The sequence below is a fragment of the Pelodiscus sinensis genome, chromosome 13 (assembly GCF_049634645.1).
Source record: "Pelodiscus sinensis isolate JC-2024 chromosome 13, ASM4963464v1, whole genome shotgun sequence".
NCBI lineage: Eukaryota > Metazoa > Chordata > Testudines > Trionychidae > Pelodiscus > Pelodiscus sinensis.
This window is the reverse complement of record NC_134723.1, coordinates 31,710,452-31,736,800: the sequence shown is the minus strand read 5'-3', so window position 1 is coordinate 31,736,800 and position 26,349 is coordinate 31,710,452. Positions and strand designations below refer to the sequence as shown.

The 26,349-nt window shown below is 39.5% G+C and overlaps 1 protein-coding gene across 5 annotated transcripts in view; it reads right to left on the bottom strand.

Annotated features, from left to right (window-relative positions):
* Window positions 1–26,349, bottom strand: part of TENM1 (teneurin transmembrane protein 1) — a 1,699,828-nt gene that overhangs the window by 226,802 nt on the left and 1,446,677 nt on the right. For 4 of the 5 annotated variants that reach the window (XM_075940969.1, XM_075940972.1, XM_075940971.1 and 1 more), the window contains 3 exons: window positions 25,113–25,205; window positions 22,980–23,218; window positions 1,135–1,287 (listed from right to left, as the gene is read on the bottom strand). In XM_075940969.1, coding sequence (XP_075797084.1) covers window positions 1,135–1,287; window positions 22,980–23,218; window positions 25,113–25,205 — 485 coding nt within the window. The remainder of the gene's footprint in view (window positions 1–1,134; window positions 1,288–22,979; window positions 23,219–25,112; window positions 25,206–26,349) is intronic. The other variant, XM_075940973.1, reaches the window with a different exon arrangement.

Here is a 26,349-nt window from a genome sequence, read left to right as displayed (position 1 = left end):
CTACTATTGCTTATTTTTCTTCTATGATCTTTTTCCACTTGTGCCGCATTGATTTGCAAGCCTCCAGGGATGAAATATCCTTTAGTAAGGATTGTTGCACAGTAACCTATCTTGTTTCATAATTAGGAGACAGCAGCACTTAATTCTATCTGTACAGAAGGCAGACTATAGAAGTGTGAATGGCAGTGTGCATGAAAGTGCTGTTCCGTAACTCCGTCTCATGGACACTGCAAGTGTGAACTAAGAAGTTCCTCGCTCACTAATGTAGGACTCTTCGAACATGACTATGTTAATGAGAGAACTTTTCAGTTCAACCCTGCATACATGGGGGAAATACAGTGAAGAATTTTGGTGCACCCTGATAGTCACATCCCTGTAACCCAAACTATAGTGCAATGTAGACAAGCCCTTAGTTTGATTCTGCCCTCCTCCCTCAACTAACAGCTGGCCTTTGTCTTTATCTCAAATTCTTTTCTCCCAGTTTACTTGATTTCTCCTGCTTCCCTTTCCACTCTCTACTTTGTTCTTCTGCTGTGGCACTGTTATGAAAAGAAGATTTTATCTACCACCCACAATCAGAAGAGAAGGAGGAATTCTATCCTTTCACATGAACAGAGATGGGAGGGATAGCAAGTGGGAGTAGAAATATTATGATTTCCTTTCCCTTTTACTTCTCTCATACAGTGTTTCAGAGAAGAGAAAGATCTGGCAGCTGGGTCTTTTTCCAATTCATAGATTGACCATTTTCAATCTGCCTAAGATCAATTCTGATATTCAAGACATTTGCATAGCAGAAAGTCTCACAACCCTATAAAGTGGGAGGTGTTACCAATAGGGGAACTCCTCAGTTAATGGTACTGAAGGCCCCAAAGCTGGCTTTCATCTGCTGACACTGCTTTTGCAAAATAAGAGCCCATATTTTGTTCCAGGAGCATCATTTTCTGAATGACCTGGGGGTCATCCACTGATTTTAGTGGGATGGGGGAACTTCTTGAAAAATATTAGTGGCACAATATAACCCACTGATTAGTCTAAAATTAAACCAGAAGAGACTGAACCTTAATTTAAAAATAGCCAAACTGTGACAAATACGTAATCTGAATTGTATTCAAGTTTAGGCAGACTTACACCTACCTTTCTTTTCTGTTTTATCAGACACTTTCCCTCCGATTGGTGAGTAAGTGGTATCCATGGACTCCGTGCCCCTGTTTCCTTTGCTAACTCCGTTTTCATAGAGTTGCCCTTCAACAGGCTGCAGTTGCCATGTTAAGCCAAACAAATGTACTGCTGTAAAAAATGAAGACCAATTAATTGATTCCTAAATTATAGCACCTTTCATTAGACTAAGAGAAAATGTAGCCAGCCCATTTCTGCAAAAGTCAGGTACTATTTGTCTCTGCTTAGAATAAATCAGAATTCCAAGTTTCTAACTTTACTCTAAAATGAAATGTTTTATTAATTACCACATTTTCTTTTGGACATAATCCAATTAGATAGATGATGAATTTCTTCAGCAATTAATGAAAATGCTTGTAATAAAAAAAGATAATGGTTGTGCGAATAAGGTATTTTATGACAGATCATAATGTTTTTACAGGTGTTATCTATTTCAATGGACCACAAACCCTGTCCTTTTGTAGGATTAATATAGTGCCACAAAGTAAAGCCATTCACCTTATGCTGCCCACTTCTGAGTGACATTCTTCCTGTTGTGTTCCCAGATCATTTTCAGCCAGCATCTGCCTAATCATTAACAAGAAATGAGTGTGTACATGCACACCTCCCACACAAAAAGGCCAGGCACAATTAGATCTGGAGCTCAAGGGAGAGTAGGGACTTCTCCCTTCCTAATTCCCAGTAGGCTCATCCTAAAGTGAGTGTGAAAAGGTGGAGGCACACAGCCATAAAAGAATGGGACCAACCTACAGGAGAAACAAACTATACTCCACAGGAGGGTAGTTAAAAGGCAAGCTCTCTCTGTGTCACAGTGAGTTCCAGTGTTCCCCGTGAGATTTCTATAACTGACATTGTTGAGGTCTCTGAAGTGATGGATGTGATAAGTGATAAAGAAAATGTACTTAATATTCTTCTGTATCTATTGGAAAGATGCACAAATTAGATTTCACCTAGACCTAACTGCAACTAATGTCTTATGTGAACAGAACTCCAGGACTCATCAAGAAGATGAAATGTGGAAAAGGTCCATAAACTTTGTTGAAATTAACAATAATTATGTGGACATACAATGGCCTCGGCCAGCAAGGCCACAAGAAAGTTGTACAACTAATAAAGTGCAAGGTACAATGGCTTAAACAAACTTCACACATCTTGTAAAACCTGTTTTTAAGACTCACCAGCCATATATCCATAGCCAACATGATGCCCCAAATTCTCATTTCATTTACCTGATAGGGCAAGAAAACTTAACCGATTTATGGATTAGATTCTGATCTCGGTGTATAATTGCAATAATTTCAAGTTAAACATCTCTAGTCAGGCCCAGGGGACCTGACTGGTGCTGAACCAGAGAATTAGCCAGACCATGTGAGGTCAATATTGTCTAGCAGCATTACCAACACTTCCATTGCTGGGCTCTTAGAAGACATTTAAGCGTTAATGAAAGCTAAATAGCAGCACAAAGTACTGAGAGCCATGACTGCTGGCTGTAAATAAACTTTATAGAACTGTGGGAAACTTGGCCACACCCATGACAAGTGGGCATTGGGCAAACTAAAATCAACTAGGACCACGGATACTGCTGTACCAGAGAGTACTGGACTAAAGAGGTTCATTTACATTAATGTAAATTCAGAATAAGTTCATTGGCCTCACTCTGGATTTAGGCTTGTGTAACAGAAATCAGCCTGTATGATCAATATATATACAAATAAATATAAACTGAGGTACTATAGCAGATATACACTCTTAAATTGAATTTCCATGTTATTTGCTGCTATTTGATATATGTCACAAAGCAGGAGCTGAATGCACAATGTATGTTTTTCCTTGTTCAATTTCTTTTTAGATAGACAACATTATGCATTTTGTCAGCCATTCTTGCCAATTAACCTAGTTTGCTTCTTGTTTTGTCTTTCCTTCAGGCGAGGGAAGTACTGTAGTTTTTGTAGCGCATGCCAAAGCTTGGCAAGCTAGCTGAACAGTTTGTATGTTTCACAGTCTGTTTCCTTCCTGAAAAATACCAACTGCATTATAGAGATGATGGCTTTTGCCAGCCTTGGACTCCCGACGTGTAGCCTGTGGGAGATTGCATGCGATACCACTAAGCAGGTTTCACATTGAACATAAGGCTGGATGTTGGAACAGCAAAGTGCAGCACTGAGAAAATAAGTTCTTGAATTAAATTAAATTACTCCTATCATTACAGAAATTGGTTATCTTGTAATCTTAAAATAAACCCAATTTTCATTACATTAATCATCTAGTTGGCATGTGTTAACTACAGTTCTTGGACAAATTGCCTTCAAATACAGGTATTACTCTGGTAATAACGAGATTACATACAGCACTGGTAGCTATTCATTCTTGGATAAGAATATTCAGGAGATCACAAAGGGAAGTAACAAATATGTATTTATCATTCAGTGCCTTAGCTCATCTCATATTCAACAATATTTTTCTTTTCTCACAATTAAAATATAATTTCTACAAAATGCCTTTCTGCTTGCCCTAGAATAGTGGTACAGTATGCATGATAAAAACTACATTTTATTTTAAATATACATACATTTTACCAAATAGAATTCAAGAAAGTTTGCTCTTTTAATTTTCTTTCAAACATCTCTGTAAGCTCATGAAGTTCCCTGCAGAAGGTGAGTACTTGATGTTATTAAAACACTGCAAAGGATGCATGCTCTAAATTTTGTAAACTGTGTTTGGTCCTATAGGACTGCTGTGCTGAGGAGATGGTGCAGCGCTATGCACTCTGCTTTATCTCTTTCATACCACTTATAAGCAGCCAGTAAGTTGTGACAATATGGATCTCTGGTATCTCCACCACAGGGAATCCTTGATGGCCCCTTTAGGATAACTTTCTGGCTGTTTTGCACTAACTCAAAACATCCTGTGCCAAGGCTCTGGCCCTTTGTTTACAAAGCAAATAATTGGAATTATCTATTTTGCTCAACTTTTAATCAAAAGGAAATTGACATTTCTAGATAAGTAACTCGTGTCTTGTAAGTTCGCAGCATACTCAGGCAAAGACTGAGAAATACACAAAATGGGCTTTTTCAGATTTCATCTTGTAAACCAGATTATCCCGCACCTTTTCCTTATAAAGCCAATGATCTAAATTTATTTGTATCTACCTTCTGTGTAAGTACAGCTTGTCAACTTGTGGGCTGCAAGTGTAGTGTTATATGAAATGTGTGGTTTGGCTCAAATACAAACACATACACAAAATGTCTTTTGTTTTGCTTTCCTTGCTATTTCTATTTATTTTAGAAAATCTTATTTTGGCTTCTTCTATTAGCTCTAGGAATGACAGTAGCTTTGACAGAATGGACAAGATCGACACTCTCCAGCTACCTGAATAGTATTTATTTTCTGCAGTTGCATGCTGGTCCTGTTTATAATGTTGGATTTCATCCAGGCTCTACAGTCATGATGTTCATTGGTGTTTGTGATGATGTGGAAATTTTTTACAATATTTTTATGAATCCTCAGTTTCCTGTTATACTTTCCATTGCTATCCAGTGGAGGACAGGGCATATTAACTTCCCTTCAGGGTGTTACTTCCCTGATTAGGTGGAATGAACAGAGTTATGGAACTGGCAGAGACTGACCCAGTCAAAAAGGAATCCAGGGAGACAATACAAGTTCCAATGACTCAGGTATTGACACTCAACAGTAGGAAGCTCCAGTTGGGGCAAGGCGGTGTGTGAACTCAGCATGCCCCGGCCTAGAAACATGATCTTGGTAACTAATTGACCATTCATTTCCAGTTGGAAATAGGTCAATGGAGGGATGATAGGAGTTGCTATAGGGAACTTTCTGGGTGTCTGGCTGGTGAGTCTTGCCCACATGCTCAGGGTTTAGCTGACCGCCATATTTGGGGTCAGGAAGGAATTTTCCTCCAGGGTAGATTGGCAGAGGCCCTGGAGGTTTTTCGCCTTCCTCTGTAGCATTGGGCACAGATCACAGCTGAAGGACTCTCTGCATGTTGGGGCCTTCAAAGTATTGGAAGGCTTCAATATCTGAGACATAGGTGAGAGGATTATTCTAAGAGGGGTGGGTGAGATTCTGTGGCCTGCACTGTGCAGGGGGTCAGACTAGATGATCATAATGGTCCCTTCTGACCTTAAAGTCTATGAGTCTATGAGTCTATGAGACCGAGTGTCCAGCAGGAAATAAAGTGTGGGCTTTGGAAGATGCTGAGGACTCTCTCACCTGGGAACTAACTAAGGAAGGAAGTCAGAGACTGAAAATGAAGCTCACTACAGCTTGGCTGGTAAACTGTGGTTTGACCATTATTTCTCTATGCTAACCTAAGGACTTCCAGTGCTCTGTTCTGCTTGACTAATACATTCTATTTTGTTTTGGGAAATGATGTTGCATTAGCAAATACTGGCTGGTGTGCATTAGTCCCTGAAGTATATTCTGTACCAGCCATGTATTTAAATTGGAGTTATTGAGCAGATCTCACAGAGTGGCAATCCCACTCAGTCTAGGAGACAGTAAGGCTGCAGGGTCTGCCCAGAAGGAGCAATAAGAGCCTTGGGGGGACATGGCACAGTAAAGTGGCTCCTCCAAGAGATTGTTAAAAACAGATACCGACTTTCTCATAACTGTTGTTCTTTGAGATGTGTTGCTCATGTCCATTTCAATTGGGTGATTAGTAAGCTCTGGTTTTGGAGGTGGGGTCGGAGCTCAGAGAGGCAGCAATCTTCTGAGATGCCAGGAGTATATATGTCGCCAATGTCTCAAAAGCCAACCTGGAATAGGACTACAGGTTCTGGCCCCAGTGAAATGCCCAAGGAGTACAAAATGGCCATTAGGCAGGAAGCTGTCACTGACTCAGCCATAGTCCTGGTGAGAGATGGTATACTCTCCTACAGGACCTCAAACTCCTGTTCCTTCTGGATCTGCAATAGTAGGACTGTGACCCAACTCCAAGGACTCTGTATAAGACAACCCTGGAGGAATGGAACATGCTGGTGCTGGATAGCAATATCTAGGGCTAGCGGACTGTTGCAGCTCCCCCGCCAGCACACTTATGAATGGTACCTGTGACTGGTGCTGAGGAAATGGTGATTGGCTTATCCCTGGATAGCACTGGGGGATGGAGGGGTCTCATCGATGCTTCTGAGGCCGACATGGGCATCCTATCCAGGCCTGAAGGGAAAGGCAGTGCCTTCAGGGCAATGAGGTCTTTAGCCACATTGAGTAATTCCAGCATTAATGGCAGGAGAGTGCTGGGGGGTCTGGACTCAACTAGTAGGTTGACAGGACCCTTGATGTGGAGGGCTGAGTTCACGTGGCCCAATGTTGGTCTCACGGCAATGGATTCCTTTGGTGATGTTCGTTGTATGTATGATCATCCCCATGGGTCTTTACTTTTTGTGAGGCAACAGAGAGTGAGAGGTGCTGCTCACTGCCCTACGCTGAATCCTTACGAAGGGAGCTCTGCCAGTGCCCAGAGTAGGTTCAACTGAGCTGGAGTTTGAGTGGGGATGTAAGGCAGCCCCTATCAACAACATCTTGTGGTGCTGCTCTCTCTTTCGGGGTCTTGGCTGAGAACTTCAGATTCTGCAATGATCAGAGAGGTGGCCTTCACCCAGAAACTTTAGGAAATAAGTATGGGGATCATTTCTTGGCATATGCTTGCCACTCATTGTGCAAGGTTTAAACCCAGAGGACTGGGACATGCCCTGGTACTGGGGGGAGGGGAGAGTGGAAGGTCTACACAAAGTTCAACAACTGGAAGAGCTGCACTTGTGAAGCAAGAGCCATGAGTGTTGCGGCTGAGCATCACAGACATTAAGGGTTTGTCTAGACTACAGAGTTTTGTCGACAAAAGTGGACTTTTGTCGACAAAACTATATCTGCGTCTACACTACCGCTGAGTTCTGTCAACATAACGTCGACAGAACTCAGCAGTTTTGTCGACGCTGGTAAACCTCATTTTACGAGGCATAACGCCTTTTGTCGACAGAGTTCTGTTGACAGAAGGTGTTATTGCATCTAGGGGTACGTCTAGACTACAAGCTTTTGTCGACAAAGCAGCTTGCTTTGTCGACAGAACTGAATGTAGTCTAGACGCTCTTTGTCGACAGAAGCTTTGTCGACAGTATCTGTCGACAAAACTTCTGTCGACAAAACCCTGTAGCCTAGAAGTACCCTAAGAAGGAATGCGGGGGAAGGGGCGAAGAGAGGAGGAGGTGCAACTCAGCAGACCCCTATATCTAGCACAGTGACGGCACAACCCAAGCTAAGGGCACCTGAACCAATCTGATGGATATGACTAGGGGAAAAACCTTCTGGCTGCCATGCACATAGTGTGCACACACCTAATTGGAATTGATATAAGAACTTGAAGAAGAACTGGGGTGTAGATTCTGTGGATCCATGACTGTATTCAGAAGAATTAAAATTACAAGCCCGATCTTCAGTTTTAATAGGGCTCTTTACAGTACTTTGGCAGTATGAACTAGGCGAAATGAGTATAAATGTAATTCATACATTGCTGAAGTGATGAAAAGTAGCTTCAGTGTAAATGAGAATCAGGCAGAAAGCTGTACAATTTGGAGGAGAACAGCTTATTCTCCATTAAAATCATTAACTCGTCTAAATAATATGCTAATAACATTGTGCTATGACCAAGTTATGAGATCCTGTTACTTTAGGGCTCACTATTGCCTTATAACTGCTATATTCTTCATTTGGATATGATTTATCAAGGTGAAGAAAAGGACAATAGTTTCTGGTCTGATAGCTTCTGGTCAGTAGTTTCAGTTTCCTGAAATGAAGATTTGTGCCACATGGCTCTTATGTCCCTCTTGACTCTTACACATTTTCGTTTCTATAGAGACACATTTGTATACCTCAGAAATAAAAACCTTGGGATAATTAAAAAAGATGGAGCATTTCTTATATTCAGTCATGTATAAGTACTAACCTAGTATTACATTTAGAAGTGAAAACTCTGATAGGGTTAGGGACAGACAAATAAACTATCTCGGCAAAGCAGCATACTGCAGTATAATTGACTGTCTGCCTTTCAGTAGAGGTAAGGACTTGTAAATATATTGGAAATGTTCAAAACTTCTAAGACAAGTCTTTGCTAGTATCTATCAGTCAGACCTGGAGTCATACAGAAAAGAACGCTAAGACATCCTAACGCTAAAAGGGTTAACTGTGCAACCCTTACTCATTAGATAAGCACCTCTGGACCCAAGCAATCCCACTGAAATATTCATTAATGTGATTCAAGGTTGCACAGCTGTTTTCCCCCCAGGGGCGTAGCAAGGTGGGAGGGATAGGAGAGGGCAATTGCTCCCGGACACCAAGCTGAGGGGGTGCCAATTTAGTCTCCCTCTGCTCCCCGTCAGCCTTAGGCTCACCTGCTCCTCCTTCACCCACCGCTGCTGGCTGGAGCATCCTCCCTGTCTCTCTGTCCCCTGCCCCACCCTCCTCCATCTCTGCTGGCAGGTTAGTGCCTGTGGGGGGTGGGGGAAGACATGGTACAAGCTCCTCCCCTCCTCCCAGGGTTGGGCTCAGCTGTGCACCCTCGCTACGCCTCTGCTTCCTCTTCCCCTCCAAAAAATGCCTGAAGAGTTTAAAAACACATATTCTAACTGTGCTATTCTAAAATATAAAATCAATCTGCCTAGTTAGTCTTCCCAGTATAATTTCCAGTTCTCTGAGTTAATTATTTATATTTTCTGCTCCATCCTTGCATGACACTTTCTGAATAGTGTAGAAAGCTACTCTATTGATGTTATCGATCAACATGTTATTAAGGCACATTTTTTCATCAAAACGTGGCCCAACCTCACAACCTGCTAAGATCCAAACTTGCACTACTGCCCTTACAGTGTGCAAGAAGGGAGTGAAATAAAGGACACAATGGAAAATAGCAGATTGTTTGAAGGCGTGCAACATTTTCTATAATATTAATTTTACTACTCAACAACCATCTTTGATGTCTGCTATTTCTTGTAATATATAATGGGATAACTTTAAATTAATTTTTTCTAGGAGAGTTGTAAATATGTTTGAAATGATGTATCTTACATTGAGGGACAATGGATCTGATTTTCAGAGGTGCTGAGCATATGTATCGCTAATTGAAGTCACTGGAATTGTTGGGGTTCAGTACCTTTGAAAATTAAGCCTAGTGATTTCACACATTCAGATATGCTGAGAAAAGGTCCAGGCATTACCAAAGCAAAGTGCTATGGACCAACTGTTGTTCTTTGGTCAAATCTAATGACACCTAATTAAACAGTCAAATCATCAATTAAGAAGGAACTATTGAACTATATTTTAAGAAAACAACGATTCAATGGAAAATTACAGCTACCAATACCATATGTTCTTATACTAATAAAAATTAACATCTGATTTGAATTTCCTCTGTAACTGCTGATTGTTGCTTGGCTTTTTAGTTTTATAAGACTCATCTAAGCAACAGATGCTGCATCATAAAACCAGAGTATTTAGAGACAATGCTTTAGAATTGTAATGTATTTTAATATATTCTGTATCAATACAGAGCCAGGTATAGAGGCAAAAAAACACACTCTCTTAAGATATTAAACTAAGGATGTTAATAGGTGAGTAATTGGGTAAACGTGTAGACAATACAATTTGGGAAGGCACTCAAAAGGAGCTACCCCTGCTGCAGCTCTGCAGTTTAAATGTAGTAAGAGCCAACCATGCAGAGACCCCCCCCCATGGACTAGGGCTGCTGCCGGAGGAGCCTTCCCAGGCTTCCCTCACTGGCCTCAGCGAGGGGGGGCAGAAAGCAGCACCATGGAGACGGTGCTGGGGGCGTGTGTGGAACAGGCTTTTAAGTTGGCTCCTTCCAGCACTGGATCCTGCTTCCCACCCCCTTGCTGCCTCTGATATAGAGGCAGCAAGGCAGGGTGGAGTGGAGGGGAATACGAGTTATCTTGACTACCCAATAAGCCTAGACCTATCAGGCCGTAATCGACTACCATTTTACATGATTTCCATGTGCTACATAACAGCACTTATCATTCACCCGAAGTGCCTTATCTCAGGGCAGAGGAAGTGGGGTAGCCCAGGAGAGACAACTGCCAGGTGTGCAACAAATGGGCAGCCCAGAGGATTGGGCCCAGCAGCATCCTGCCAGAGCCCAAGTGGTGCTCAGCCCCACCCTACCCCTAATCGTGGGGCCAGTGGCCCCATCTGGGACAGTCTCTCTGGCAATAAAACCCTGGCAGCAGGCAGAGAGCTGGGTGTTTGTTGGCTCCTACTGAGCATGCTCATTACTCAGTAACAACTGCTAAAGGTGGTGATCTTGCAGGGTATTAAAAGGGGCAGGGGAGGCAAACTGGAGGTAAGTGGGCAGGGTACGAGCTTAAGATAGAAAATGACCATGTGTGGGGTGGGTGTTAAACAGCTGGGGGCAGAGGCAGGAAAGAAGTCAAAGAGCAAACCTAGGGGGTGGGGAGATAGGAGTCAGGGTTTAGCTCAAGAGGGCAAGGCACTGCCGGATGGAGGCAGATGACAAAGCCTCAGCACAAGGAAGGGCAGAGGACCCAGCTACCCTGATGAGATGAGCCACTTGCTCTGTTTACAAAAGTAGCATGGAGGTGCAGAGGGGTTTCCATGCTTAAGAGGAAGTGTTTGGACAAGCCAAGCCCTGGGCTGCTTGTGATTTACAGTTAGGGGAAGCAACAATGGAAACAAAGAAAGTATAGTAAAATATGCCTTTTTAGCATAGGCTCGCTGGCTGCGGAGTGCTTAGCTCCTCCCAAATCCGAGTCTGACCCCACCTTCTCCTGCTTCTGCTCTGCCCCTTCCCAAATCTCTGCCCTTGCCCCATCTCTTACTAATCTACTCCCCAAGCATGTCCCATCTCCACTCCACCTCCATCCATCCATCCATCCATCCCAGATCTTCTGAATACCACGAAACAGATGCTTGTGGTGGGCAGGAGGCACTGGGAGGAAGGGGGAAGAGTAGATCAGTGGGGCTGCCACCAGGAAGAGGCACTGTGGGGGAGCAGGGCAGAAGTGGAAGCTTGGCTACAGGTAGGGGCTGAGCAATCCCTGAACACCCCCGGAGCTGGTGCCTATGCTTTTTAGTCAACATGATGAAACAGTAGAATACCCTTAGTGCCTCCTGTTAGCTGTGTTTTCCTGTTGTTGTGACTTACTCTTGTTTGTTACTGCCCCAGCCTGAACTAATCATTGTTACAGAGATCAGAAAATGGAGCCTCCCTCTGATCCACTGTTATAATGCTCCATTAACTCCAGCAAGGTGTTACACATAAGTGACTTGATACCATTTAGGCAGATAGCCAAGGATGCTGAACACACTTTGGCTTTTCTCGTAAAAGATCTGTGATATTGGGCTAGGGACTGATATTGGGACCAGACAGATACAAATAAAGGCCATTTACTGCACAGGTGAAAAGACCAATAGAGAATCAGCACTGAGTACAGGTCTGGCTTTGGGCTGCGTGTGAGATAGGCACTGGCAAAGGAGCATGGCCACTTTGACCTGTGCTTATAGCATTCTGGACTCTTACCTAGCCAGTCTGTTCCTGATACATTTCCCAATGGGATGAGGCCACCCCTCTCTACAAGACCTTGGTGATATGTCCATTTAGCCACCATAACCATGGCACTGGCACTGTCTCAACCTGAAGCACAACACAATCTGATTTCAGAGTCACGATGACTATATACTTTTTTTTGTCTCCACAGAAGAGCTTTGCCTAGCCAGAAGTCAAACATCACAGAACCACAGAGTTAGAAGAGACCACAAAGAACATCTAGTAAAAGCCCCAGCCAAGATATAGGATGCATCATGCCTCTTATCAGGATGCATCATGCCTCTTATGGAATTATGTTAATTCCATAAATTAACAATACTTCTCACACTGGCCTTATACAAATAAGCCAAGATGCTATAAAACTTCACCTTTAAAAGGGCTTGGCAAAGTTCTGCGGGGCACATGATCATAACATTGTACCAGGAAGGAAACAATAATCAAAATAAAATCACAGTGCAAAAAGGTAAAAAACCAGAAATCTTTCATCATCACCCTGCAAACTGGCTGTGTCTCTCATATAAAGACCAAAGAAAAAGAGGGTTACTTATCTTTTGCAATAACTAAAGTTCTTAAAGAGGTAAGGTCATTGAGGCATGACCTTAAACAGTAGTCACTTTAGCTGTCGGTGCCTACTTTTTGCCATTGATTGGAAATTTATGGTTAGCAGCGTCCACACAGATTGCATGTGCACAGTAAACATCGCCTCTTTTTTGATTTTTGAGATACCCTCATGCCTCCCCCCAAAATTGCACCAAAAGTTGCAGAGCAAAAAAAAAAAAAAAAAAACTAACCAGGCCTTTAATTCCCAGGACCATTGTAAAAAAAGGTGCTGGTACTCCAGGGGAAAAGTAGTTGACCAGAAAAAAAAAGTTTGCCCTTTTAAGAGCAGAGCAAGCATTGCCCTTTTAAGGTGGCCATTTTGAAGTCTTCTTGGGATGCTCAATCCTCCCCCCCGCTTCAGCCAGCCCGAGCTATGCGTATTCTGGTGGATGCCTGAGCCAGGAGAAATAGAAAATACCGGACACTTCCCATGGTATTTTCTGAATGTTTTTACCGGATGGACGGGCTCTTTCTTGGGGGGAATTGATGGGAGGCTGGGTTGCCTTGCGCCCCCCCCTGGAATTTCTTGAACCTATGTTCTATAGGATGATACTATAGGGATGTTAAAGGATTGTATGAAAATTAACATTACACCTAAAAGAATCATAAAACAGCTTTTCTTGCTTACTTACTGTACTCATATGCAAAAATAAATACATGATCATTATGCTATAATTTCATAATTGATATAATCTAAAAAAATGTAGGGGTGAAAATATGCTCTCTCATCCTGAGCACTAAAATGCCTAGTTACAGCTCTGCCTCATCTGTATGATATCATCTAACATGTCACAAACATGCTTTCAAACAACAACTATCTTGCTATTTGAAGTTCCCCAAACTTGCCAGAAATGTTTCTTTCCTATGCCCCAAATTTCCTGGGTGAGAGGTGCAGCTTTATTCCAAATAGACCAGCAATAAATTTAAACATCAGGATATATACATCAAGGAAAAACTAGGACTCACCCTTTCCTATACTACAACTAAGGACAAAAGACCTTAAAATCATATTATTATTGTTATGCATGGTTAGTATTGTTCAATAATTTCTAGAGAGTTATAAAATGTATTTGTCACAATTTCGGGGTAACTACACCTATATCCCCTATCCACCATCCCTCAAGAGCACATTTCTTCTTAAGATTAAACATTACCAAGAAAACACATTAGAAAATAAAATCCTACATGCATTCTAAAGAGCTTATTAGAGGTCTCCTCAATGCCAACCTAAGGCTCTGGAAAATTTTAGTCCTTCAAAATCCAGAGCTGGGTTTTCCCCAGGGTTACAAGTTAATAGCCAGCTTAGATCCAGAATGAAAGCGAGGTTATTCAGCCTTTTTTTTTTTTTTTTTTTTTTTTAAGAGCAGCTCATGTCTTTGATTTTGGCCTTTTGTAATAAGAAATCAGCAGATGATGACCCTTTCCTTAGGACTAGTTTGAAAGGCTGGAGTTTTGCATAACTGGATAATAGGTGGGTAATTTACATTAACATTTTCCTAGGAAATACCCAGAAAATCCATTTAACAATTATTGTCCAACAAGTCCATACTTGCTAGTTCTTGCATCGATTACATCTCTCACCCACCTCCAACCATGAGAGGTTACATAATCCTGTCCCCATAATAACATAAAACCTTAAGACAATAAGGTTTTTAATGACATTGTGGGAGACTGCAGTATCTGTTAGTATTATTTATCATTTTTCTCTCCTTCCCTGTATACCTACACATGTTGTTGTTTTGGAGACCTGTTAAATGTCTGAGAAGGGACTGTTAGCACTTCTGCAGAGTTAAGATTTAAATTATATTGTAAAAGTTGTCTTGATGTGTTTTGTCAAGATGTTTGCTTTGGTTTCTTTGTCTCTACAGCAGCTAGAGATTAAAAAGCACCTAAAACTACCTTTATTTCTGACATTGCAAGTTATCCTCTTATACCCTGTACACATGCAGCCTCATAAGTCAACGGCATTAGGGCCTATATCTTTATTTCTCAGTATGCTGCTTCTCTCCTATCTTCTCAGGAAAATCTTATCTTGCCATGTTTATTTTGTCTCTCAAATTCTCCACCCAAAATCAGTTTGAGTGTCTTTTTAGTATGCTCTATATTTTATACAGATTCAACCCTTTCTAAAAGAAAACAACATTAGTGGGAAGAAAAAATATTAATATTTTTAGTAATTTATCATAGACATTATTTTTGTTGGGGGAAAAAATAGGATCAAAGGATGGCTGCAAAACTGAGCAAATATTCACCCTGCAACACACTATGGCTACGTCTAGACTGGCCCCTATTACGGAATAGGGATGCAAAGCAGGCAAGTCAGAATAGGGAAATCCGCGGGGGATTTAAATATCCCCCGCGGGATTTAAATAAACATGGCCGCCGCTTTTTTTCCGGCTTGGGGAAAAGCTGGAAAAGAGAGTCTAGACTGGCGCGATCCTCCGGAATAAAGCCCTTTTCCGGAGGATCTCTTATTCCTACTTCGAAGTAGGAATAAGAGATCCTCCGGAAAAGGGCTTTATTCCGGAGGATCGCGCCAGTCTAGACGCTCTTTTCCAGCTTTTCCCCAAGCCGGAAAAAAAGCGGCGGCCATGTTTATTTAAATCCCGCGGGGGATATTTAAATCCCCCGCGGATTTCCCTATTCTGACTTGCCTGCTTTGCATCCCTATTCCGTAATAGGGGCCAGTCTAGACGTAGCCTCCGTGTTTATTGATGCTGATTATATCCTTCTTAAGTCTTAAAACAAACTATAGCCCAACAAGGGCCCAAATTATTTGCTAGATTGCATCACCCATTTGTAGAACAATTCATGAAAGTGTAGATCTCAGAAGGATTATCTATCTGTACACCTATAATTTATGTGGCATTTACTATAGGAGATGTTTGTAGAATTAATTTCCCTCGGTTTTTTAATTACCTAATTCAGAAAAGTTGGAAAAGAATGTATACTAATTTTAGCCATGTAGAAGACAACTTTCTAAAATACAGGTTATTTACATGTGCCATAGATGGCATCAGCATTTAGAGGCAGATTTGGTCCATTTCACAATGCCACCTTACATGTAGACTGAAAAATTAATGGATAACTTGTTTTCTCTTTCAGTCTTTCATCCTGTTGGTAACTGAATTAACTGCAACCTTTCAAAAGCTTGATCAGACTGACTCACCAGAGAAGCTGCAGTATGCATTGCCCTTCTCAAATGCTGATAAAATGCATTAACGTTACCTTTTGTTGGTGTGTAATATACAGTCACGTGTCTTATTGACTTCTTGATATAGCTTATTAGTAAATTGAAGTAATTGTGCTCAAGACTGACACCAAAATATAATTGATTGCCAAAATATACACGAGAGGATAGAAGAATATATATAAAGTTGGAAACAACACACAAAATACTATCTGAATGCAATCGGCATTTTCTGTGCTCTCTGCAACACTTACTATGGGTTTGCAACATATTCATAGAAGCACACCTGATAAAGCTAAAATATACATTCTGTGGTTCAGATTTGGAAGACTGAACATTATGATTATAGATTTTCCTGAAAGCAGTATATACCACTTTCACAGTCCCCTTGATCTTTGTATGAGATGCATTTATTTCAGTAGTAACAGCAAAAGAGTATGTGCTATGGTTTATAGATTAAATATGAGAAAGTAGAAAAAATAATAGTAAAAACTTCTTATTGACTGGTAATTCAAAAAACAGAAAAATACAGAACAAGTGGATGCAGTTAAAGCTTTCAGACCTTCCCTATGGTATTCCAATTGGTACAGAGAACAAGAAATCCTGTGGCACCTTAGCAACTAACACGTTTATTAGGTCATGAGCTTTCCTGAGTAAAACCCACTTCATCAGATGAATATTTGTACAGAGGTTCGACAAGAACAAAAATGGATCTAAGAAAAACATTTCATATTTTGAGTAGAGAGAAGTCAATCATAATTCAAGGTGTTGGCATCCAAATTTTTTGTTTGGCTAATTACAGATATAGGCACCACTGGCAAAATTTGGAGCCAGAATCAGTTTTGGATTTCCACGACCAATTACAAATGGCTGGGTGTTCTGATTTGGGGTTTAGTGATATATACCTTTTAGGCCTAACAACAGGAAAACCAGTTTGTATAGCACACTAAGTAGCTGAATAATATACGCATGAGATGACCAACATAGAAACAAAGTATCTACATTTCTCTTGAAATCACAGCTTCCCACATGACTACAGGTATTTTATTACTACAGATGGACAATTTGACTTTGTCATTTGCAATTTTCCCCTTATATTTCATCCTTCATAACAGTAGTAACATCAAAAACAACCTATCTCTTTTTAAGCATTTTTCATCAATAGGTCTCAGAGTACTTAAAATGAAAGACAGGATTATTATCCCCGTTTTACAGATGGGGAAACTGAAGCACATGGATATAAAGTAACTTACCCAAGGTCACCAGAGATGTCTGTGCTAGAAACAGAGCCCAGATCACTGCTCTATCTAGTATTAATTTGATTCTGCAACACTAAATGGGAGTTTTGCTGCTGAATTTACTGGAAGTAGGAACAGTCTCTGTATGCTCAGTTTAGTGACACCGCTATTCAGTTTAGACCCAGACATGTAGTTCCTACAACGGCCAAACTACCTCAGACTTTAACAACAAAGCTTCTCTTGAATAAGAATTGCAGGATTCAACCCAATGTGAATCATGGTGAGTGAAAGGAAAAGACTGGCTGCATGAATTTAATTGTAGACCATTGCACAGAGTATGATTACAAAATCTTTTAATACATTCACCTATTCTTATTTAGAACGTGAACATTTAAATTCTTGGCATGAAAAGATATGCAAATATAAAACCCTAGTGAATGAGTGAACTTTCAAAATAGTTTATATGCTATTATTCATCCCTAGCAAAAGGAAAAGAATTAAGAAACCTGACTCATAAGAGCAGACTCTGAACATATTTAAATATTTAATCGGCCAGATATGGGCATGGTGAATATTAAATCTGAATACCCCAGTTAACAAGTATCTGAATTCACTATAAAACTTTAGAACAGAAACACTTTCCTAGATAAACAAAAAGAGATGTGTGTCCTGGGCAAGTTCCAAATTTAACACACACATTTTCTAAATAAAACATTTATAATGTGTGTTTTTATAATAAGAAAATGTAAAAGAGTTTTTTACATTTAAAAGAAATTATTCTCTACTATTCTTCCTGCAGAGTATTTAACATCCAGTAAAGAAATCATATTTTTCACACAACTAAAAGGTGATGTTCTGCCACAGACATTGCTAGGAAGACTATGACAAATACTGATGTGCAAGTAAGGCTCTCATGTAGGATTCTGAGGGGATTATTTCACCGTTTGTTCAGTACTTTAGAAGGGCTAATCAGGAGATAGTGCCATAAATCCTATCACCATGCTTATGACATCCATCCCCAATCTTCAGAAAAGATGGTGGAGCACTCTGCCCAGTGGAAAATTAAGGGATGAAGTGTCTGATGTTTAATCCAAATAAAAGTGAGCTGGTGTTGGTGGAATAAATAAATCAATCAGATGAAGTTGAAAGAAAACCTGCAGCATGTCCTAATAGAGGGCATATGCCATCTAATTGTTACATAAATTTACAATAAAGGCAGCTTATTATACACTCAGCTGCATTTAAACAATAACATAGTCATAGTGGCCAAGCCCGCTTTCACATCTGCTCCAGAAAGTCAAAACTCCTTCTGTTGCTAACTGCATCTAGGCCTTTGTCATCTGTTGGCTTTATTATTTCAGTGAGCAATTCATGGGGCTACACAATGAATTAGATGTCAGAAACTTTGGTTAATACATAATGCTGCTGCATTTGTTAAACAGAGCTGCTTGAGAGGAGTACATTTTAGGATGAGAGAACTGAAATCACAATAAGTAACAGTGCTGGTTTTTGTTGGGGGATGATGGTGTATACTGATTGGGTTACTTTCCTCTGAGTGGGAGTTGATGCTGTGTGTTACTGAGTGAGGATGCTGAGTGATGGTTAGAGAAGGTACTTTGTCTCCTTTCTTCCACTTCCTATCTATCTACTTGCAGTGTTCTCCACTTCAAGGAAGCATTGTTTACAGACAGTGAGAAGCTGCGAGGAGGAGACACATTACCTTTAAGGAGCTTCAGGGGGTTAGTCTGTTACAGAAAAAACACCCAAATGGTCTGGTAGCACTTTATAGACTAACGAAACATGTAGATGGTATCATGAACTTTTGTGGGCACAGCCCACTCCAGCCATCTGAAGAAGTGGGCTGTGCCCATGAAAGCGCATGATACCATCTACATGTTTCGTTAGTCTATAAAGTGCTACCAAATCATTCGTTGTATTATCTTTAAGGGCTGCTAATTCTGGAGCAGAGGCAGCACTGGCAAATAGGGATGGAAGAGTGACAAACTACAGCAATAATGATTCAGCAAAAACAAGAGAAAGGAGGAAGAACCACTTTTTTCCGCCTTCTCCTTAACTTGTTCCTCCTGGGTTCTAGCAGACATCATCCATTTTAGTCTCTCTGCTATGCCTCCTCTGAGCACACCTTTGTGTCTTGCCAATGGATCATGACCCCCTATTTGAGAAATGTTGCTATATATTATTTTCAGTGATTATGTCAACTCTCACTACGCTTTTCACACAAAATCTGCTTATTCAAGCACTGTACACACAAGGTGTCAAGCTACTGTTCATTCCTATCTATAAAAATGAGTCTTGCTTGTATAATTTTCAATTGAAAAAATGAAAGCAGTACTAATGACTATTTAATCATGGTACAACTTTGCTTTGGGAGATGTTGGCCAGATAGCTGTTGCAGGATAATTCATTCATCCAAAAACTGTTCCAAAAGAGCAAAGTAAGATTAAGATAGTGATGGCGTGAAATAACTCAGAGTATTTTGTGGAATGACAGTTTTTCACAGTGAAAACACTAGGGCTATGTCTAGACTGCAGGCTTCTTTCGAAAGAGGCTCTTTCGAAAGCATCTTTCGAAAGAGCCTCTTTCGAAAGAGAGCGTCTAGACTGCACGGAGAAATTTCGAAAAAGCGGCTTGCTTTTTTGAAAGAAAGCATCCAGTGAGTCTGGATGCTCTCTTTCGAAGAAGCCCTATTTACATTGAAGAACGCCTTCTTTCGAAAGAGGAACTTTCGAAAGAAGGAGTTCTTCCTCGTAAATTGAGGTTTACCGCCATCGAAAGAAAAGCCGCGTTCTTTCGAATTAATTTCGAAAGAACGCGGCTTGAGTCTGGACGCAGGGGAAGTTTTTTCGAAAAAAGGCTACTTTTTTCGAAAAAACCCCTGAGTCTGGACACAGCCTAGGGGAAAAACATCAATACATTTGCTAGTCTTTAAGGTGCCACAGGACTCCTGTGGTACCTTAAAGACTCCTGTGGCACTTAAAGACTAACAAATTTATTTTAGCATAAGCTTTGTGGGAAAAGACCCACTTGGTCAGATGCAATTAATAGCATTTTTAAAGATATTTAAGGGACTTAGACCCCCAAATCACTTTGAAATTCCATGAGATTTGGTGATCCAAATTCCACAATACACTTTACAAATCCTAAGCAACATTTTTATTATCCACAAATGTGGGTTTTCCCCATACATTTTCAACTGATTAACTGATAGCAATGACGTTTTCAGCAAATCTTTAAAATATACTCCCTAATATTATTATTGCATAGATAATATATATATTCAAAATATGAATGTGTAAAGCTGTGAAAAAGTGTTTGTGTTGAAGGTATACACCTCTGGTGATCTGGGGTCTTTCAATTTTTTAGACAAAATTAGCATTGCAAAGCAAAGCAAGATGTTCATCAAAATCAAACTTACATGGCAGCAATGATTTAATTACCATGTATGCTTTCACTCTATACACCTATATGATGTTTTCCATCTCTGTTAGGGTACAGTAAGAAAAATATATTACTGGCTTTTGTAAGTGAAAATATTTAATCAAATACAAAAAAGCCAACAAAAATGAAATGAGGGAAAAACAACAAATAATTCGTAGGATAGTACTTTTTGATACTGGAAACTGAAATCCACTGTTTAGTTACAAACCAGTTAGAGATAAGAGGAAATAGTGCCAGCAAAACACCAGCAATGCACAACACAATGCCCCACCAACAAACCCTTTATAGGAACACATGAGAGGGCAATTCAGCTTCTGTGTCCCTGCACTGCATTTGCAGCAGAGATTGACAAAGACAATATCATTGGTGATAAGAGATTTGTGTACATGGAATCTGTTTACTAGAAACAACTCTGAAAATAAACTCATCATCTAGGCAATGAACACTGGCCAAATGGGAATGACTTTGTCATTACAGCTTGAACACCTCTAAACCTGTGAGTCGGGTGGAAGGCTGGCAGTTGGGTGCCCAGCAGGCAGGCAGGGCAATGGGCCGCTAGCAGTGAGCTGCCAGTGGCTCTGGGATGCCTGGTGGGTCTGAGAAACCAGGGCAATGGGGCAAGCCCATGCCAGGGTTGGGGGACTGGTGCCAGGGGGCCATAAATAATTTCCACTGGTCCAGCAAAATCCCTCTTCCTGGACCAGTCAATCTGTATTAATATAGCCCATATTTTAAATACAAACGAGAAGCAAAAGGCTCCTTATTCCATAACCCCAAGACCATATTTAAACTAAAAACTTAAGTTGACTTATATTAGGTCAATGTACAGCCACTTTAGTAATTATGGTGGTGGTGGTGGTTCTTGTGTACGCTACCTTCTTTTGGTTGCTGGTTCACATTTTGATAGGGAGAGCTTCCACCGACCAAAGAGGGACAGTGTGGGGAGCTGAGAGTCAGGGTAAAAAAAACCCCTCATTTTTTGAGGCGTACAGGAACTTTTGAAAAAAGGTTTCAGTTTCGAAAGATCCCTGTCTAAACAGCCATTTTTCTTTGAAAAAGCCCCCTTTCAAAAAGAACTCGTGGCCACCATTATGCAAACGAAGCATGGGAAATTTAAATCCCAGCTTCATTTGCAATTTTGAAGTGTCTAATTTACATTCCTTTTTCAAGAAAAGGGATGTAGTCTAGACACATCCCTTGTGGGGAGTCTGGGCAGCAGCTTAGCTAGGAGCGGGAAGCTGGGACCAACTCCGAATGGAGAGCCTGTGCAGTGGGCATCAGCTCAACTGGGGATGGGAAAAACTTTGTCAGTTTTATGGCATGGATCTGTGAAATTGACAAGACTAACAGCCAACAGTGGATATAAGTATCAGAGTGTCTACAAGGACTCTGTGTCTCCCTAACTACCCTGACAATAGCCTTACTCCTATTCTCATGGATGTGGAGTTACTATAGTAGGATGTAGTAAGGCACTTACATAGGCAGTAACAAGGCTGTATCGTGTAAACTGACATAATTAGTTGATATAAGCTGCATTATGTTGACTCAGTTGTGCGGTGTGGACCAGTCACTTTTTTTTTAATGGTAGCACTTTAAGAGAAGAGAGTATGTCCAATGTCTATGTAAAATTATATATAGACCCTGCCATGCTTGGCAGTATTGCAGATATCTGGTCTAACTCAACATACTTAATACTTTTATGGTAAACTTTATGATATACTTTCAGATGACCCCATATTTAGTATTCATACTCATTGCTTATGAAGTGATCATTATAAAAACTAAGAAATAATAGAGTGTGCATGTGTGAATATGTACACAAATCTACAAAACAATTCCATTTGTTTGGAGAATTACAGCCATACGTTTTAAAATTCAAGAGTAGCATATTTGATGCAATTCAAACTTTAGACTACAAAACCATTTAAATGTGGAAATTAATGTTCAGCCAAACTGATGTGCCTTAGAAAGTCAGTAAGATTTGAGGTCCACTGGGAAATACTCCAAGTCCACCCACAAAATTGTTCTTCCAAAAGGAGGGAGGACTGTTTAGCCATTTTGATTGATTTTGTCAGTGCACTGTAACAACAAAACTGTAGAGTTATTGTTGGGCAAAAATGAGCCTGAAATAAATTAAGAGTGGATTTCAAATCTGCAACACTTTTCCCCTCAAACATAAATTCAATACAATATATTTTAGAAAGAAAATATGGCACAAATATTAAGTATATTTAAAGATAACTACAAATCAAGTCAAAGAAGTTGATATGAAGGGGATAATTTCAGTGTTTTAATTTGTAATCGCATCAGAGAAACTAAATGTTGCTATCAAAGCCAAAAGCCAACTGAAAGTTCTTCAACAACATTATTTAAAACTAACAGAATTATCAGCAAAAAATTGTCGCTTGGTGTGAAAAATCAGACCAACTTTTTAATTTAAGGGAATATGGTCAATGACAGTAAATAAAACCACTGGGAATCCTTTACTAGTGTAAACATGTTGACTTGAATAATATTTTAATAGGTAGTATTTCTAGGTAACAGAATTTGAGTTAATTAGAATTCCATGTTGTTTTCAATCTCAGGCCTGTATCATATTTTGCTGGCTGGGATTTATGAAGCACTCCCCTGAAAATCTTATTAGTAAAACATGGTATTTATATTAAGTTGAAAACAAGTATGGTAATTGAACAGAAAGGGTAAAGAGAAGAAACAGAAAGCTTACCAATAACATAGGCTAGCAACAGTGCCAGGGTAACTGTAATAGCTGTAGCACTCAAAGCAGTGCACTTCCAGTTGCAGCACTTGTAAGGTTTGTTAAAAGTGAAGGCAGGTCTAGAAAATGTACTTCTAGGAAGTGGCCTAGGAGGTGGAGAGTAAACAGTATTGGATGTTAAAGGGTAGTTCTGACTGGCTGCACTGAAGATAGCTGAAGAACCAGATCCATGTTTAAATAGGAAATGCCTATGAAAAGAAGACAAAGAATCATGCTGTAAAAAACAAATTCATCCTCTAAAACCAGGAAATGAACCGCATAAATATTATGTGATAAATGCTGTGGGTTCCTACAAAGATATACAAAGAAGACAGAAGATGCATGCCTCAGAGTAGACTCTGTTTTCCAAGTCTGAAGTATAGTCTTTTGCCACATTCTGACTTTTTCAGTCATTTATTAGTAGGGCTCCTGCATTTGGGGGTTGGCGAGTGGGTAATTTCATTTTTGAGGATTATTTTGAGTTTTATGTATATGTATAAAAATCAGGATAGCGGGAGGTTTCAGGGCTCTTTTTGTACATAAGGTAGTGAGTAATGCATATTATATATATATATATATATAGATAGATAGATAACTTATTACAGAAGTAGATACTGTAATGAGCAATCTCTTTGTAATAGTCCCTAGTGAACTTTAATTCAGTTCTGTTTCCAAGAGCACTACATTATATCTCACTAGGGAATCTTTAGTGTTTATCAGCAGGGTTCTACACAGTGCAACATGCTGATGTGCTTTAGAAGGCAAACCCCCATAGTTTGCATTACTGGTCATACAGACAAGCATGTGGATACAAATAACCATTTTCAGTATTTTTCTAGTGATTACTGGATAAATGCCAATTTTCATGTATTCATTTTATTTGTTGCATAAGGTGTGCTCTATCCATGTTTTTTGGCTAAGCTCAAAAAACATAAGCCCTATTTATTAGTAAAAGAAGATAGAGGAAATGCATTCTAAACTGTACTCTCCTTAGCTCAAATGAAGACTGTTAAGATATTATCATACTGCAACAATCCCATTTGACCTTGAGGACCTGGTAAATATATGTTCATGACAAAGGTACAATAAAATGTACAATGGGGCAATGAGTATAATATTCAACATTTCCATTGTAGGATTTTAAAGGAAAGGTTACAAAATACAAAATAGGGAGTAGAAATGTTTAACTATGTAAAGGCCTTTGTACTCAATTCGCTTCTACACAAAGGAAAAGAAATCAGAATATAAATATTCATAGGTCATAGTACATCCATATTAGGGGATCTTTTGATGATCCACAAAGCCAGATTCTGAAACTCTTACTTACATTAAGTAACATGTATTCATACAAACCTTAAATGGGATTACTCACATGCACAGGCACTATTCAACATTTAGGATTTTCTTTATAATGCATTGATATTTCACAATATAGTGTGCATATAATTTGACAACAAATATCTTGAATTTTCCTTTCATGCACCACCTTACTCAGTAGATGGTAGTCCTCTGAATACATGGCATACAATAACGCTACATAAAAATACTTGATTACAAAATGTCTAGATTAAAGAATGTTGTACATCACCCAAAGAGAATTTATCCACACTTCTACAGTTTATATTGCATACAATAGCACGTATATTTTTCTTCTTTGCTTGTCATGTCAGAGAAAAATCAAATAGCTCCCTACATTTAGTTTTAAATGATCCACAGATTTCAAGATCAGATTAAGATTTTAGCTTTTTATCTAGGATCTTATACAAGGCCCATTGAAGTAAACAAAAAGACTTCATTTAGCCTTGGAGTGGACCCCTCAGGAAATTTGTTTTGGTCTATAATTGGAGTCCTACTTATGGGATCCCGCAGCAGCCTACATACTCTATCTCTCAGTCATCACATCATGGGAGCCACTGGGTATCCAGAACATTACATAAGACATCAAAACACCTGTAGGACTCTATTCTTCTCCTTCCCTCATTTTAGACTTTGCATGATTATTTTGGGTGGAATATTCCTTTAACTCATCTTTAAGGAAATGATACCAGGCCATTATTTTAGGTTGCTAGGGTGAAAAGGCTTTTGCAAAGATGTGGGTCTTACTTTTTGCTTGGTAGGTGGCAAGATACGTGGTCATCCTGATTTCTGGTGGAAGAGCATTCCACAGCCGAAGGCCAGGCAAATTCCCACTCACTTCTATGGGAACAGGATCAGGACCACAATGTGAAATAAGGAAAAAGGATATAATAAATTCTTGTTTGTTTTCCCAAGTCAATATTTCTTTAATTGTTTTACAATTTCTGGACACAATGAGATGAAATTGTTATTTCCTTTAAAAATGGAGACCTATCGGATTTTTGAGAGTTAATGTAAATGGTCTAATACATACAATATTGATTGTTCTGTATGGTACATAGCTCAAAAACACCACAGGAAAAGGCAGGGAAATGCTGACCTGAAAGCTATTATTAAGGCTGTAATGGTCTAGTAATCAATAGCCAGCATAATTTTGTTTTGTTATAAAAGGATTTTAAAATGTTGGTTCACAGCCTGATGGTAAAATAAGTCAATGTACAGAATATAATTTTGTATTAATACAAGAACAGCATTTGGATTAATGTACATTTGAATGAAATTCATCTCATATCCCTTAACACAGAGGTCTATATTTGCAAAAAGTTTAGGAAAGTTTATGTATCTCTAGTTTTTTTATTATACAACAAAGACTATGATGTAATGCTTATTAAAAGTGATCTTCCAACGATGTACTATCAAGAAAATTTTACATATTGTAACCGTTTATAAATTCCATTGTTGAGAGAGCATAATGAGTATATAAACATGTTTCTATAGTATCTGAAAAACAGTGGTAGCTTAAAGACAAATTTGCAATGCTATATCATAGCTACGTCCTCATAAACTTAGATGACTGCTCATCTGTCTAAGTACACTACTTCTCCCAAAGGACTTTAGGACTTACTAAAATGTTGCTATCAATTCTTATAAAATTGGATTCTATGTACAGAGCAAAATGTTAAAAACTGTAGTTCAAAGCTCTCTATATAAGGTACAGCTTGGCATGCCTTGCCTTCTAATAGTGCAGTCAAGACATTTTAAAAGACTTGGAATGAAAGTATATTAAGAAAAATTATAAGCATGATTGATGGAAACATCTGTTAGGAAAGTTTTAAATGTTCACTCATAAGTGTCAAAAATCTGAAAAACAGAGATAATGTTCTCTCACTCAAAAATTCAATATAAGACATAATCTGCAAGGCATCTGTTTTTGAAATAAAAGTCATTTCATAACATTACACTGATAATTCCAAGAAACAAAGGA